The 13,217-nt window shown below is 48.3% G+C and overlaps 6 protein-coding genes across 6 annotated transcripts; 1 reads left to right on the forward strand and 5 right to left on the reverse strand.

Moving 5' to 3' along the window:
- Positions 1-71: 71 nt before the first annotated feature.
- ASPWEDRAFT_44001 (uncharacterized protein) lies at positions 72-676 on the reverse strand. Its single transcript, XM_040836162.1, has 3 exons — positions 299-676; positions 187-234; positions 72-107 (listed from the first exon to the last, which is right to left on the reverse strand). Exons 1-3 carry the CDS (start codon positions 422-424, stop codon positions 93-95), a joined length of 189 nt encoding a protein of 62 aa, XP_040685671.1. The 5' UTR covers positions 425-676; the 3' UTR covers positions 72-92.
- A 262-nt stretch (positions 677-938) lies between these two features.
- On the forward strand, positions 939-3,498 carry ASPWEDRAFT_175305 (uncharacterized protein; the record flags this gene model as incomplete). The annotated part of the gene is made up of 11 exons (XM_040831343.1): positions 939-1,159; positions 1,230-1,257; positions 1,321-1,559; positions 1,650-1,797; positions 1,854-1,944; positions 1,998-2,027; positions 2,095-2,158; positions 2,219-2,819; positions 2,879-2,967; positions 3,029-3,251; positions 3,301-3,498. 11 exons carry the CDS (start codon positions 939-941, stop codon positions 3,496-3,498), a joined length of 1,932 nt encoding a protein of 643 aa, XP_040685672.1.
- A 194-nt stretch (positions 3,499-3,692) lies between these two features.
- Positions 3,693-5,314, reverse strand: ASPWEDRAFT_643990 (Tim17/Tim22/Tim23/Pmp24 family protein). Its single transcript, XM_040838745.1, has 6 exons — positions 4,983-5,314; positions 4,809-4,924; positions 4,707-4,733; positions 4,425-4,638; positions 4,129-4,352; positions 3,693-4,081 (listed from the first exon to the last, which is right to left on the reverse strand). Exons 1-6 carry the CDS (start codon positions 4,995-4,997, stop codon positions 4,024-4,026), a joined length of 654 nt encoding a protein of 217 aa, XP_040685673.1. The 5' UTR covers positions 4,998-5,314; the 3' UTR covers positions 3,693-4,023.
- Positions 5,315-6,520: 1,206 nt separating this feature from the next.
- ASPWEDRAFT_44006 (rRNA-binding ribosome biosynthesis protein RPF2) lies at positions 6,521-7,787 on the reverse strand. The gene has a single exon (XM_040836163.1). The coding sequence runs from the start codon at positions 7,638-7,640 to the stop codon at positions 6,741-6,743; it is 900 nt and encodes a 299-aa protein (XP_040685674.1). The 5' UTR covers positions 7,641-7,787; the 3' UTR covers positions 6,521-6,740.
- Positions 7,788-8,032: 245 nt separating this feature from the next.
- On the reverse strand, positions 8,033-11,800 carry ASPWEDRAFT_44007 (valine--tRNA ligase). Its single transcript, XM_040836164.1, has 4 exons — positions 11,518-11,800; positions 11,318-11,422; positions 9,240-11,249; positions 8,033-9,182 (listed from the first exon to the last, which is right to left on the reverse strand). Exons 1-4 carry the CDS (start codon positions 11,546-11,548, stop codon positions 8,176-8,178), a joined length of 3,153 nt encoding a protein of 1,050 aa, XP_040685675.1. The 5' UTR covers positions 11,549-11,800; the 3' UTR covers positions 8,033-8,175.
- A 279-nt stretch (positions 11,801-12,079) lies between these two features.
- On the reverse strand, positions 12,080-13,128 carry ASPWEDRAFT_71351 (uncharacterized protein; the record flags this gene model as incomplete). Its single annotated transcript, XM_040839172.1, has 2 exons — positions 12,080-12,969; positions 13,013-13,128. The coding sequence occupies 2 exons, from the start codon at positions 13,126-13,128 to the stop codon at positions 12,528-12,530; spliced, it is 558 nt and encodes a 185-aa protein (XP_040685676.1). The 3' UTR covers positions 12,080-12,527.
- Between the last annotated feature and the right edge of the window lie 89 nt (positions 13,129-13,217).

Consider the following 13,217-nt stretch of genomic DNA (forward strand, 5'->3'; position numbering starts at 1 on the left):
AAGATCAGCCAGTCAGCCACCACAGCAACACAGCCTTGGGCACTTTTGCTTTCGGAGAAGGCCGATAGTGGGCTGGGGTGGGCTATGAGTACTTACTCGAGTTCCTCCTGGATGAGATGAACAGGTCAGCTTGTGGAAATAATCGTTTGAATCGGTCGTTGCTAATATTAGGAAGGTTATGATTACCTCTGTTACCTGGCGAGGAGCGACAAAGCTGAGGACATCATTATTGAGCTAATGTTGCAAAGGATGAATGAGCATCTTGGCTTGAAGCCCTTGGCATCGCCTCTAAGCTTACTCTAATGATAAAGTTCAAGCTTGGTTGGTCTGGAAAGAGTCTTGCCAGAAGGACCTGGAGGTCCCCACGATCGATGTATCTGGAGTGAATAACCTGTCGTTCGGTCGATGGTATCGGGGTATCCATTGAGAAGGAGCGACTAGTGAAGCTTCGCCTCAAAGAATCCATGGAGACTATCGGAAACTTGCTGGGGGAAAATTATTGAGTTCGTGCCTGGGTGATCCTCTTCTTCAACTTTGAGGAGGAATATTTCTCGCCTTGACTTGGGATCCCACCCGTCTTCGCTGTTTATCTCCGCGTGGGAGCCTCGTCTGTCGCTGACAGGGTGCTGAATCCAGCCCCGCAGTCCCAAAGATAAGAGAGTCAACTCGTGTTTCGATTTGTTTGTTTCCCATTTCTCTGTGTCACTTCGCTAAATTATGAAAAAGCCGCAAGATAGAACGGGAGTCAATCAATGTTGCTGGGATTATCCGCGCAAGTCGTTACTTTTACCACGATTACTTGAAGCTCGGATGTGTTCACATAATATGCCTTATGCCATGCACACAGCTAGTGTTTCTTCAAAAACTTCAGTCCGCGGAGAAGTCATTCGTTTTGTCTTTTGGTTTCTCTTACGTTTGCTATTCGGGGTTATGGAAAGATGTCTTCCACGCAAGGCTTTGAACACGGCCACATACACTCCAGCGAAACTGATTATCATCTAGAAGAGCTTTCTTCTGGACCTATAGGATTGGTTCCTCTGGAGTCAGTCAGCTCCAGGACTACATTAGAGCCCTCTATCTTCGGCAGCTTAGCTGAGCATCCCGCGAGCTCAGTTGTGAGCGATGGACTTCCTATGGATGATGCCGATCGTACGGTGAAGTAGGTTCCTGGACAAATGAGCAGCCCAGAATGTTGAGTCATGATACTGATGCGCACTTTTCTTCTTTAGTCGTAAATTGCGTGGAATCCATGTCTTCGTAAGAATACCATAACTCGACTGGTGCGATATCCTCATCTGACATGGCTTCGTTGAGCTCTAGATGATCACGATTAGCGGCGTTCTCGGGGTTGGTCTTTATGTGAGAAGCGGTACGATCCTCCATATTGGAGGCCCGGCTGCTGTGATAATCGCCTTTTCGGCAATGGGATTTTTGGCGTGGACAGTTATGCAGTGCATCGGAGAGATGCTTGCATTGTGGCCGATATCAGGGGCGTTAACGGAATATGTTTCAACATTTGTTGATCGAGAGCTAGGTACTGCAGTAGGAGTAACATATTGGTGAGGCTTCGCTGCATTTCTAGCCTACTTCCCCTGCTCGTCTGAGATGCCGATAGAAAGAGTTCATTGCTGATGTACAATATTTTTTAGGTTCACATACTCGATGAACTTTGCGGCTGATATTGTCGCTGCGGCCGGTGTGATTGAATACTGGAATCCTGGAAAGCCAGTTATAGGGACGGTGATGTTTTTCTTAGTCCCCCTGTTTCTCATACTATTCAACAGCTTCGGGGTTCAAGTGCGTTCATTCGATTCTTATCGGTGATGAATGGAGATATAGCTAATATATGCCAGATATATGGTCTCATTGAGGTCATTGCCGGTACGCTTAAGCTGGCAGGAGCTATAGTAGTTATCATTGCGATGATCATTATCAATGTCGGAGGTTTGTTGAAGATATCCACATGATTGAAGATCTTAATGTGCTCACGAATACAGTCGGATCGGAGGGCTATATTGGCATCGAAAGTAGGTACCTGAACGAACGCTCCGGGTCAATGTATTGAAACCAGTTCCTCATCAATGTGTTACGTAGACTATAAAAACAATATATTCCAATATGATCCCAAAACTGGTGATAATTGGGTTATTGTTTTTTTGTAAGTTAATCACAGATATGTTTAACAGCTTCATCATTTCCTAGCAAAACTGACAACTAGGAGCATCTCGTGTTCTATTGCGATATTCTCCTTTACTGGCGTGGAGGTCGCAACAGTGCCAGCTTTTGAATCCAGATTTGATAGCAATACACAACCGAACAACATTGAGAAAGAAATAACTAAGAGCCCGTGGGATCGAATATCAGTTCAGTTCTCTGCTACATGGACAACCTTTATTGTTTGGATCATATACATCTTCGCAGCATTGATGTTAACTTTTAACGTCAAATGGGACAACCCAGGGCTACCCGGTGTCAGTTGGCTGGGATCACCAGCCAGCACGAATGCCGCAACGAAGTCATATTCAGGATTTGTATTAAGCGCTGCAAGGTCCCAAATTACTGGTTTGGCGGACCTGTTCTCCGCTATTCTTCTCTTCACTGCGATCTCAGCAGCCAATACCAATATCTATGTCGCCTCACGAACGATTTTTGGACTTACACGCGAACTTGACGGGGCCAGATGGAAGTGGCTAGCGTTCTTTGGGCGAACAAATAGCTACCGAGTGCCAGTGCGTGCCATGTTCCTCTCCTGCCTTTTTATTTGGGTCCCATTTCTGTATCTGTCGCCAAACAACTCCCCGGGCACGACCATCTCAAGTGTAAGATTGATCCATCTCAATGCAGTACGGAGAGAAACAACGCTAACTTTTATTATTAGTTGCTCGAAGTCCTCTCGCAAATGAGTTCAGTGGGCTGTCTGATAGTGTGGTTATGTCAAGTTTTGGCTTTCATCCGATTCTACAACTGGTGAGTTCATATAAGCGCAAGTCTTCGAATCCATGCTCAGCGTTTATATCAATTTCTATAGTGTCAAAATCCACCAGAATGAACTGGAAGATGACCCGTTTTTCGCGCATGTCTGTCGATTCCGCCGCGGTCGAAAGAACGACAGGTACCCATGGCGCTCGCATGGCCAGCCTCTGACCATGTACGCGGCGCTGTTTGGATGTCTTTTCGTCCTGATAGTCGCAGATGGCTCATCTTTGTGGAACGGATTCCACAGAACAGCTTTTCTTTCCGCATATCTTGCAGTAAGTCCGTTATATCAACATGGAGATACAGATGTGCTGATAGCAATAGCCCATGTGCTTTATCGCGTTTTGGCTTTGTCTCAAGGTCTACCGGTTTCAGAAGTGGCATAATATTCAATGGCGACTAGAGGATACTTCGAATCTGGAAGAGGTCAAGAATAAAATCCGAAGACTGGATCAGATCAAGCAAAGAGCTACCACTACACAGCAACCAATTGGATGGGCGAACTTATGGGGGTTGATGTGATTCATGATATAATTTTATGTGGTTACGGTGCTCAGTGTTTAAGATTTATGGGTATAATGGTTTATGTCGGGATGATAAACAGTGCAAGATGAAGACGGCTTAAATTTAAATGGACATAGTTACTTGAAATTGTATCTTTGCTCCTATGCAAAACTATAAACCGAAAGACTTGTGACAAGAATTCCATGGTCATTATGGTTTATTCTTAGGTTATGAAGCATACAGAGTACCATCCCGAGTCGGATGATGCATCTTTCTCACAAAAACCTGTATACTTACATTGGTCAAAGGACCAATGACTCCCCCATCCGCCCGCGGGAGGGTTTCAACGCAGTCCGCACTATCAAAATGGCTGTGGCACAAGCACGCCCTGGGTAATTCCATGTTGGGAGATTCCACGCCCAAAAGTTAGATATAAAAATAGAATACCGGTGTTAAAAATAGACAACGAAGGGAAAGGGCCAACGATATAACTCTGAACGCCATGCGCCGTAAACAAAAAAGGTCGATCCAGCCTGGGTAAATCTATTTGTTGTGTATTAAGAGGTTGCGGAAAGAATCCCAGTGATCCGAGTCGGCATATCTGAATGCCGTTAGTGAGGAAACATAAGACATAAGAAAGAAACATACATATAAACCATGCTGCTTCTAAGACTCGACGCGAGAGTCTCGGGGTACCAGCGGAAAATGTACATGACAAGAGCCCAGCTCAGACTAGCAAAAGCTGGCCAGGCATTGTCGTAAAGCTTAGTTCGAGCTTCGGGTGTGATGAGGGAGGAAAGGGGGTGCGTGTTCGGTGCAACGGCAATTTTAGCCAGAGCAAGCATCACTCGAGCGAAGATGTAGATGACGATCTAAACGAGAATTTAGTCAATATATCTCCTCCGTGTTGTATCCTTGCCAGGTGCAAAATTATTTCCACATACCTGCTGGCTGACGCCGTTAAAGTGCCGTCCAAACACGGCATACCCTCCTAGCAACCCCGCGAAGAAGCTATCGTAGCGACCCTCTTTCCCGACACCGGCCGGATTCACATTCCGCAGGACAATCATCGAGCTCTTGTATATTAATGCGAAGGTCGCAAGGTTCCGCGCATGTTGGCGCGTGGCACTGAGGACAAGCTTGGCCTTTTCTCGGAAGCTGCATGGCCGGGTCAGTATGGTCGGAGCGAGGAGGGGTAAATGTCATGTTCACGGGTGTCGCCTTACGTTCCAGAGCGAAAGAGAAAGATCATTCTATAATTCCAGCCATCCGTTAGTTAAATCTGACCACCATAACCGATTGTATCCAAACGAAGCGGGGAGACATACACCAAAGCGTGCGGGAATCGCACTTTTGATCCGTAAACGACGCCATTACGGATACCCTTGAGCAACGAGAGAAGAGGCGCAAGCTCGGGGTTGAGGACGATGGAGTCCAAACGGGACTATATATGCGATCAGAATGGCATCGAAACGGACAAGATGCAAAAGAGCAGTTCCTACCAGGAGAGCGTCCATGGTATCTCGGGACCTCGGTAAGAGGAAAGTCGGATCAGCTATTGGTGATAACTTCCGCCCAAACGAATCGCAGGTGCTAACAGGGTCATGGGGAGAGGAAAAAGATGCGATTCAGAGGATGTTTCAGAGCAGAGCAAAAAGAAAGAAGACCCAGGTGGGGGGGATGTAGGAGAATGAAGAAGAGCACGGCATTTAATGGCGTTGGCTGCATCCGCAAAAGCCAGAAAGATCCTCGGCATGTGAGAGCCCGGCCGAGCGCAACGTCATGTCACGTGGTGTTGAAGATAGCAAATTGTCAGGAGAATATTCGTTCTATTTGTTTTCTGTTGCAGCATGATAAATAGTTGGTGTGATGGCCTTCAAGTGACTCCAGCCAAGACTTTCCCTATTCGTTGCCGACCATGAAGCGATTTTGGACTCATCACCACAACGCGGAAACCCGCCTGCTTTCACGTCAACACCGAGTCCAACGCCCATCAACAAACATCAATTTCCTACAGTCCTATCAGCTTGATCTTTTTGATAATCTGAAAATAACGAGAGAGAAAGGGTGGCACTAAAAAAAGTAGACCATGGCCCGCCTCATACCTCTGGAAAAGAGACAGCATATCACAGTAGCTCTCTTTCGCCAGGAATCATATTCCCATATAGCCAAAACCCAACATGTCCCTAAAGACTCGGTAAAATGCATGGCTAGGTGCTTGAAAACCTCCTATGGCACTACTCATCCGCCTTGAAAGGAGCCTACGAAACCGATGAGTCGGCCGTCGACGATTACTCCTGAGATGCTCGAAGTAGGTCCATTCCATACCAGCCTCAGGGAGGGATGCACACAAGAAAAATTCCCAAGAAACAACAAGTAAAGGGAGATTTAGATCGTTTTGAAGACACATCGGTACTAATCGCCGCAGGAACTCCGCCAATACGTTGACCAAAACTCTTTGTCAACACTCAAGGATATCAACGCACATCTTCATGAAAGTTCAACTCAACCCAAGGCAAGACAATCATATCCCGTCGTCTCAGAGAATTAGGTTATTCCCTCAGCATTATATCTCGTGGCGCAACTTCAATAGAGAGGCTGAATATCCCCGGTATATCCCCCGAGGATATGGAACGGGTTATGCGAGATTCAAATGGAAAGGAGGCCATGGCGTCGGCAAAGGGAAATGTATATGCGTGGGTATTCAGCACGACTCCGGTTCAACGTCGAATAGGGAATAAGGGGATTAAGGGGAATCAGTACAGTACTGCAACAAAAACACACCAAAGAGCCCCGTCCAAGAGGCTCAAGATTCCCCAGGGGAGAGTACCGATGTGGATTTGCTGTATCCAACAGATGCTTCTCGCAGCCCTGCGACTGGCAATGTCCCCGGAAGCAACCAGGGTTCAGAGCGAGTTCCTACACAAGATTGACCTGTTGGGAGTATCTTGTCTCCATTTCAACTGTTTCCATATTTTCAAGCGTTGGCAAATGTAAATGGTGTTATATTTGCTTCTAGTCTATTTCAGGAATGTATTTTGGACAATACATTTCGACTGTAACCTCATCAAAGACAATAATGTAAGATAGCATAGTGCTCAGACTTTTTACCAGCGTACATACACAGATACCCGGGTTCATAAATGAACTTGCTTGGCGTAATCAATAGAAAAAACCGAACCAACCCGGAACGCCTTAGTTATATGGAATAAGATAGACAGAAGGGCGAAAGAATGCATCCAAGAAAACAAACAGGAAATCTAGTTCGTCCTTGTCCTCTTCCGTCCCTCATCCTCCGAAATCTCATCAACATCCATCGCATCATCATTGTCCTCCTCATCCGACTCCACACCTGCCCGTCTCTTCAAACCCTTCATCTTTCTCGTTTGCAATCCACTCAAATCCTGCTTGCCCAAGTGCACCCGTCCGACCTTGTCACCGACGCTATCCACGCTGATGTTCTTCTTGTTCTTCATGTTCTCGTTAGGTCGCTTGCCCTGCTTCATGGCCTCCTTCATGACGTCGCTCGGTGCCTCTTGTAGACGGCCGATCTTGAAGTCGAACTTGGGTCCAATCTCCTCAAGCTCCACACGGGGCAGCTTGTGGCCACTGCGCTTGGTCTGGAGCTTGTACCATCGCAGGTGGATGACGGGAGACAGCCCCTCGGTAGGCTCATCGGCTCCAATCATAAGCACATACTGCAACCCTTCCACATCGATCTTATCCGATTCCTCGCCTTTGAACATATCCAGAAACATGCTCTTCACCATTGCGTGGGATGTCGCAGTCGGGTCATCCCAGGGAGTACCCGCGAACAAAATCATAGGTCGCAGACCAAAACCAATGTGCATGGTCAAGTTGTTCATCGTGGGGATGGCATCGCCCTCGGTTCCGGGAAGCAGCAACAACTCGCACATATCCAGAACCTTGGAGTTGAAGATCCGCGTCAGGGTTACACAGTTGGGGCGCTTCTTGTTGCTGCTACCGAACGCAACGATACCGCACTCGTTCTTGTTGGCCAGGAATTCGATGCTCTCTGCGTTCTCGAACGGGTGGATGTTCTCATTCTTCTTGTGGAAAAGGACCGAGTTGGGGTTCGTCAGCGAGTGGAACGTCTTGAGAACGGTTTGCAGCGCCTGAGGACATTTTCCTCCGTGCATAACCAGCGTTCGTTTGGGCGGTTCGACGAGTTGGGGCTCTTTGGCTTTGAGAATGCGCGCGGTGCGCGGGTTCTTGGGTTTTCTGCGAGAAAATCATGTTAGTGAGATTATCCGACTGAGAATTCATGATAAAACGTACACTTCTCTCAACATCTTGGAATTGTGTGATTGGGGGTGGAGTTGATTTTTTCTTGGAATTGATCTCGAGGGATTCAAACAGAAAAAAAGGCGGAGCGAAAAACTTTTGGCGGAAAAAGTCTTGGCGCTCCTTATCGATAAGCTTAACTATGAAAACGTGAGCGTTGGACATGATAAAAGATAGAATTTTTTTTCTTTCTCATTTTAATTAAATACACGCATGAAGTCAGATTGAATTATGAAGTTTTTTAGAAGCGGTCATCTAAGAAATAGTATGGAATATTCTGGGAATTCCTGGGAATTCCCATTCATAGTGCTACGATAGGAATACTGCATATGGTCAAAGTAACAACCAGAACATATTAACTCGAATTTTGCAAGTGTATCATAGACATATCTACTCCAATCTCAATTTCTCAAACTCGCGGATCTGCTCCTCCAAGCGAGCGGTTTCACTCTCGGAGTCCCGCAGCTTCTTTTCCTCTGCCTCACGCACCTCAGGCTTGGCCTTCTCCTTCCAACCAGCACCGTTAATGATGCCCTGCGACTTGCGGAGGTTCTCGCGAGCCCTCTCGAGACTAGCCTTAGCCTTCTCTTCTTGCTCCAGGGCAACTTCCTTGGACACACGGAGATAGACGGCAACCTCGGCACCGACAGCCGACACGACACATCCTGCAGGGCGGGTGGTGTCCTCAGGTCCGCGGACGCTGAGCTCGCCCAAGAGCTTGCCACCCAGGGACTTGATAATGGACACTTCGTCCGAGACGGTCTTGTAGCTGGTCTCATCGTAGGCCTGGATGATGATGTCGCCCTTGGTGCGGACGTCGTACTGAACAAGGATCGAACGGATAGCCTTGGAGGTGTTCAGAATGAGTTCGTAGGCTCTTTCGGCTTCAGGGTCGTGGAACTCTTCCCGGTATTCGGGGAACTGAGCGGTCATGATCGAAATTGTCTTGTCGTCGGGGCGGCGGGGGAGACGCTGCCACAGGTGTTCCGTAACGAAAGGCATAATGGGGTGGATCATGGTCAGGGCACCCTCAAGAGAGGTGTAGAGGGTTTCCTTGGCGGACTGCTGCACCTCTGCAGGAACCTCGGGTGCAAGGAGAGTCTTAGAGTTCTCAATGAAGACGTCGCAAAGCTGGCTGTACCAGTACTGGTAAACAGTGGAAGCAGCAATGGAGAAGTCACGCTGCTCAAGGGCTTCGTTGATTTCCTTGGTAGCAGTGTTGAACTTGTGCAGAATCCAGCGTTCGGAAAGGGACTCCCGACCAGTCTTTCCGACAGTTGCCTTGGGCTTGAAGTCTTCACCCAGCTTGCCAAGGACGAACTTGGTAGCCTGGTAGATCTTGTTACAGAAACGACGGTAGCCAAAGATGACCTGGGTGTCGAATGCAATATCACCTCCTACAAATGAAGTCAGTATGGAAAGCCATTTTAGAAATAGAGTATATCAAGACTTACCACCAGTGGTGTAAGACACGAGAGCAAAGCGCAAAGCATCAGCACCACACTCCGGAATTCCCTTGGGGAAAGCCTTCTTCTGGTACTTGGTAGCAGTGGCAACCTCCTTGTCAGCAAGGTTACCAGTGAGAAGCTTAGAGTGGAGTGTCTGGAGCTCGATACCCTCCATGACGTCCAGAGGGTCAATAACGTTACCCAGAGACTTTGACATCTTACGACCTTCAGAATCTCTGATCAAGGAGTGACAGTACACCTCCTTGAAGGGAATCTTGCCGGTCATCTTAATACCTAGCATGATCATTCTGGCGACCCAGAAGAACAGAATATCCCAGCCAGTCTCCAAAACAGAGGTGGGGTACAAGTTCTCCAAGTCGTGAGTCTGGCGAGGCCATCCCAAGGTAGAGAAGGGCCACAGTCCAGAAGAAAACCATGTGTCGAGAACATCGGGGTCCCTTGTCAAAGAGAACTTCTTGCCAGGGAACTTAGCCTCAGCCTTCTTCTGGGCCTCCTCCTCGGTTCTGCCAGTAACCCAGAAGTTACCATCGCTGTCATCGCTTTCCTCACCCTCAACCTGGATGAAGTAAGCCGGGGCCTGGTGACCCCACCAGAGCTGTCTGGACAAACACCAGTCGTTGATGCCTCTCATCCAGCGGAAGTAGCTCTTCTCAGCACTCTCGGGTTTGATGATAATTTCGCCATCCTCGACAGCCTTAATGGCAGGCTCAGCAAGACTCTCCATCTTCATCCACCACTGGGGCTTCAGGATAGGTTCAATCACATCATTCGACTTGTTGCAGCGGGGGATCTTCATGGGGTTGTGCTCCCACTTGACATACAATCCCTTCTCCTTAAGAGCATCAATGACCTTGTAACGAGCATCGAAACGCTTCATACCAGCGAAGGGACCGGCTTTCTTGTTAAATGTACCATCATCGTTCATGACGGAGATAAACTCGAGGTTGTGCGCCTTTCCGCGGTTAAAGTCGTTGAAGTCATGGGCAGGGGTGATCTTGACAGCACCAGTACCGAATTCGGGGTCAACCTCCGGGTCAGCGACGATAGGGAGCAGACGATCCAGGAAGGGGTGGCGGGCATTCTTGCCAATCAAGTGCTGGTAGCGCTTGTCAGTGGGGTGGACAGCAATACCACTGTCACCGATCATGGTTTCAGGACGAGTGGTAGCAATCTCGATTCTCTCGCCGGTGCCATCGATCTCGTAGCAGAAGTGAGTCAACACACCAAACTCAACCTTCTTCTCGTAGCCAGGCACGTCGAGGAGGGTACGGCCTTCGACTTCCTTGTTGTCGACCTCAAGGTTGGAGAGAGAGGTGTTCAAAGCCACACACCAGTTTACCAGGCGGTTAGCACGGTAAATGATACCCTCCTCGTGAAGTCGGACGAAGGTCTCGGTGACAGCAGCGGACAGGTTGGGATCCATGGTGAAAGCCTCGCGAGACCAGTCGAAGGAACCACCCACTCTCTTCAAAGCATTCTTGATGTTGGCATGGTATTCGTGTTTCCACTCCCAGATCTTGTCTGTGAAAGCAGCACGGCCATAGTCGTGGCGGGTCTTCTTCTCGTTCTTCCAGACCATCTTCTCGACAACACTCTGGGTCGAGATACCGGCATGGTCCATACCGGGCAACCACAGTGTAGTCTTACCCTTCATCCGCTGCCAGCGGATCATGGTGTCTTGCAGGGCATTGGTAAGGGCGTGGCCCATGTGCAGGGACCCAGTAACGTTCGGGGGAGGAATTGGAATGACGAAGGAGCCGGCGGGCTTGACCTTGCCATCGGGGCCGAATTCAGGCTTGAAGAGACCTTGCTCCTCCCACCATGCGTATCGATCAGCTTCGATGGTCTTGGGGTCGTAGGCGTCGGTGGTCTTCTCCTTCTCGACCTTGTTGGCCTTCTTGTCAGTCTTGGGAGCGGGAGCCGGTTTGGCCGCAGCCTTTGCCTGCTTCTCAGCAAATTTCTTTGCTTTCTCGGCCTTCTTGCGTTCCCTCTCCACTGTTAAACCAATTGTCAGGTATTGCTCAACCAACAATGTTGCGAAATCCGCACTTCCGGAAACATACACTCTTTCTCGCTCTTCACCTTGGGGGCTGCAGAGGCATCCTGATTTCCCGTTTGTGCGTCGACCTGGGGTGGGCGGTCCGTCAAGGGAGCCGTGGGCTCACCAACTGCAGCAAAAATTTCGCGCCGGTTAGCATTCCGATGGTCTCTCCGCGGTCCGCGATAGTCACAGCGGGCTACCAGTAGATAGAACGGTACTCACTCGGGTTCTGGGGTGCAGAGGATTGAGACATCCTTGAAAATGATCGATATGTCGGAGGAGTGAATCTCCAGGGCGCCGATCGCGCCACAAATCGTCGGATAAGTATCTTGACCACCGGTGACTCAAACCGCGCGTGAAGCAAAGGAGGGGGAGGGGTTCTCGTTGTGCGAATGCGGGCAATTAAATTTCCCTGGCGCAGAGCAAAAGAACGGAACGAATCAGAGGATGTTGGTGCGGGGCCCAGAAAGATGGAAGCCCCGACGGTGGAGAATAGTATTATGGAGCAGGTTTATGGCAGGTATAGAGGTAATATTAATGGAAAGAAAGCAGAAAATTCACTGCAGTGGATGGTTGGCTTCTCTCGAGCTTTTTCCCTTCTTCCCAGCGAGAATTGGCTTGATATAACTTCGCCAGGAAGGAAAAAGACCGTGCAAGTGACTCATGTCACGTGATTTTACATAGCTATATGCCCTGTACAATCTCATTTTTGCTTCTTCTTTCTCAGATGAAGGAATGAAGTGACTCAGATAAACGGAATTTGTCTTCTATGACGCATTTCAATAACCTGTTGTATGAATCATATGCAGCCTAGATGTCCGTGGTCTCATGGCGCACCTGAGCATCCTCCTCTGCCTGCACTGCATTGTATATTCAAAAAAGCAATCGCTGCTGGTTCCTTTTCGAGGCAGGAATTTGGAAGGCAAGTATTCCTCTAAGAAATTGATTAAATCAGTAGAAATGAATTTGTTTATGCTTAAAAAATAAAGAGCTGTTGACATTTCAGACGGAGCTCGACGATTTCCCCAAAGCAATGAAGCTCCATGGCTCGATATTGCAAAAGATTTATGGCTAGAATACTATTCAACAAAGAAAGCAGCAATATTTGATATTTGAGCCAGAAACGCATTGCACCATCATCACAATCTAATCGAATCCTCACTCAACACCAATCAAGCTCAGCGAAACCTCCTCCATCGAATACAACAGCCACACTCAATTGTACAGTGTGGCTAATCCGCAACTGCAAAGGCTTCGGTTTGCCCTGGAGCCCGACGAGGTCTTTTACAGCATCCACAGCCACGGTCACAGCAGTCTTGACGGAGTTGACAAGCACGTCGATCTATACTCCATTTCCTCGTCTGCTCCGCCGTCTTGATTTGTCTGCAGAACTCTTCAATATAGACCCCCCGAGTGATTCCTGATTGCAATTTGGAAAACCCTTGGCAAGTTGTCCACAGATGCCGCTTTCTTTGCTTGAGCTCCCCTTCAATCTTCCCTAATAACTTCTCTTGATTCTGACTGAGGCTACCTGAGGCTGCCTTTGGTTTCAGCATTTCTCTGTTTTCCAATAGATAAACCTCCCGCTGTAGGAATGCGTCGAATTCCTGGTTGTTGGCGATCCATGATTTTATAGTCATGCTGTTATTGAGAATATGCCTGCGACGTGATGACCTTCATCAGAAATTCAATCATGTCTGCCAACTTTGTATAAGACCTTTCTCTCAAGTAGGCGTCAATCTCCCACAGAATATCTGTCTTGATAATAGCCAGGATGATGAAAACCCCGAATAGCGTGGCAAGAAACGCCAGCAGCGCGTCCCACAACCACATTTTTCTTGCGGTTTTTTAGTATAGATAGTAGATAGATCGATATGAGGGAGGCTAATAAAGTAACTTCGTGGGACGCTAGGCTTGATTGA

This window comes from Aspergillus wentii (genome assembly GCF_001890725.1).
Source record: "Aspergillus wentii DTO 134E9 unplaced genomic scaffold ASPWEscaffold_7, whole genome shotgun sequence".
In the NCBI taxonomy this organism is placed as follows: Eukaryota; Fungi; Ascomycota; class Eurotiomycetes; order Eurotiales; family Aspergillaceae; genus Aspergillus; species Aspergillus wentii.